Here is a 1,578-nt window from a genome sequence, read left to right as displayed (position 1 = left end):
TACAAAGCGCAGGCTATTTTAATTATTGTGATCAATTTGCACCTTCAATCCCGGCGCATGCGCGCTTCATTTGCAGTCTGGAGCTGCGGCTCTGACTGCAGCGCTGAGAGGGACTCCTGCTGGAGCTGGAGAACGGGGTTGGGATGGGGGAGGCGCCCCACGGCAGAGTAGGAACGATACATGCTTTCACTTAAGGGTCTCCAAAAGCCGCCACTGACACCGTAAAAAGTCGCCAGATTTGTCGCTAGTCGCTTTTTTGCAAAATAGTCGCTGGAGGGGTCTGAAAAGTCGCTGAGTTAGCAACACTGCACCTGCGGTGCTGGCTCGCTTTGCCGTATTTTTTTTTTTCCTTCCCCGTTTCAGTCAAGTGGATGTGATGACGGCGGCGGCGGATGACGCATTAATCGCGCGACACAACTAATCGATGATGAAATTCGTTGCCAACGCTGTTGATTTTTAGTTGATTTTTATCGATTTTATCGATTCGTTGTTGCAGCCCTAATATATATATGTATATATATTTTGTTTTTTTTATTTTTTCTTGTATTGGGCAATACATGCATGCATTGGCCGATTCATTGTCATTAGGCAGCCGTCACTTTAGATCACATGAAGGACATGCATTGATGCTCACTGCATCTGCTATCCAATGTTAATGCTTTATTTCATTTGTTAAGATCTATTTTTGTTTAAATTTAGACTAGTGTAATATTTTACAAGATTGTTTCATTTTTATCATGTTAAATGAAGAAGGAAAAAGCAGCACATATCACGGATCAGTTAGACTGATGTCAAAATAATCTGTACTGACCTTAAAAAAAAAAAACTGGCTTTAATTAACGACTCTCTGGATTTAAAATGTCTTAACTACATGCAGTTTATCTACTTACTCCAACGGTGGAGGCCATGAAGTCTGCACACATCTCAGCAAAGTCTCTGCCAAGGACCCCGTAGTACAGCCCGTAAAACAGCAGCGACACGCCAAAGTCCATGGCGTCCTCTGGCTTTATCCTGGAACGATAATCAAAGAGGGAAACGAGATGAAGCAATGCTCACATCTATAGAAGACTGATTACAAATAAGCCACAAAAAAAAAACAAGTGAAGACTGCACCGAAAATGTGATATAGAATAAATAAACCTTATAAATAGGCCGAGGGAATTCAATTATTTAACGAAAAAAATATATTTTTTTGTCTATGAAAATTTAATCTTTGGCCTTCCAGTCAGTTTTGCTCTTAGAGGTCTCCTCATAACTAATAAACCCATTCACTGTGTGACCAACTGGCTGCAAACATTTAATGTGTTTTATTTTCATTGTTTGTTGGGAAACATGATAATTTTACAGCATATTTAATAGCTTGAATTTCATAACCTTTCAGATGAGATGGTTGGGAGCAAAGTTCATATTTAAAAGAAATTTACCGTATTTTCACGACTATAAGGCGCACTTAAACGTCTTTTTTTCCCCTCAAAATGTGCGGTGCGCCCTATGGTGCGGTGCGCCCTATGTGTGTTGTTACTGCGACTTTTGAGACCACCTCATTGAGGAGATGATGAAAGAGTGGCTGAATGTAAG

The 1,578-nt window shown here is 40.5% G+C and overlaps 1 protein-coding gene across 1 annotated transcript in view; it reads right to left on the bottom strand.

Moving 5' to 3' along the window:
• The window catches only part of rnf121 (ring finger protein 121), a 16,097-nt gene that overhangs the window by 6,156 nt on the left and 8,363 nt on the right, over nucleotides 1-1,578 (bottom strand). The window contains exon 6 of the mRNA XM_015395759.1: nucleotides 891-1,011. Coding sequence (XP_015251245.1) covers nucleotides 891-1,011 — 121 coding nt within the window. The remainder of the gene's footprint in view (nucleotides 1-890; nucleotides 1,012-1,578) is intronic.

Source organism: Cyprinodon variegatus, unplaced genomic scaffold (genome assembly GCF_000732505.1).
Source record: "Cyprinodon variegatus isolate N-32 unplaced genomic scaffold, C_variegatus-1.0 Scaffold760, whole genome shotgun sequence".
Taxonomy (NCBI): domain Eukaryota; kingdom Metazoa; phylum Chordata; class Actinopteri; order Cyprinodontiformes; family Cyprinodontidae; genus Cyprinodon; species Cyprinodon variegatus.
Note: the sequence above shows the minus strand (reverse complement) of the source record. Positions and strands in the feature narration are given on the sequence as shown.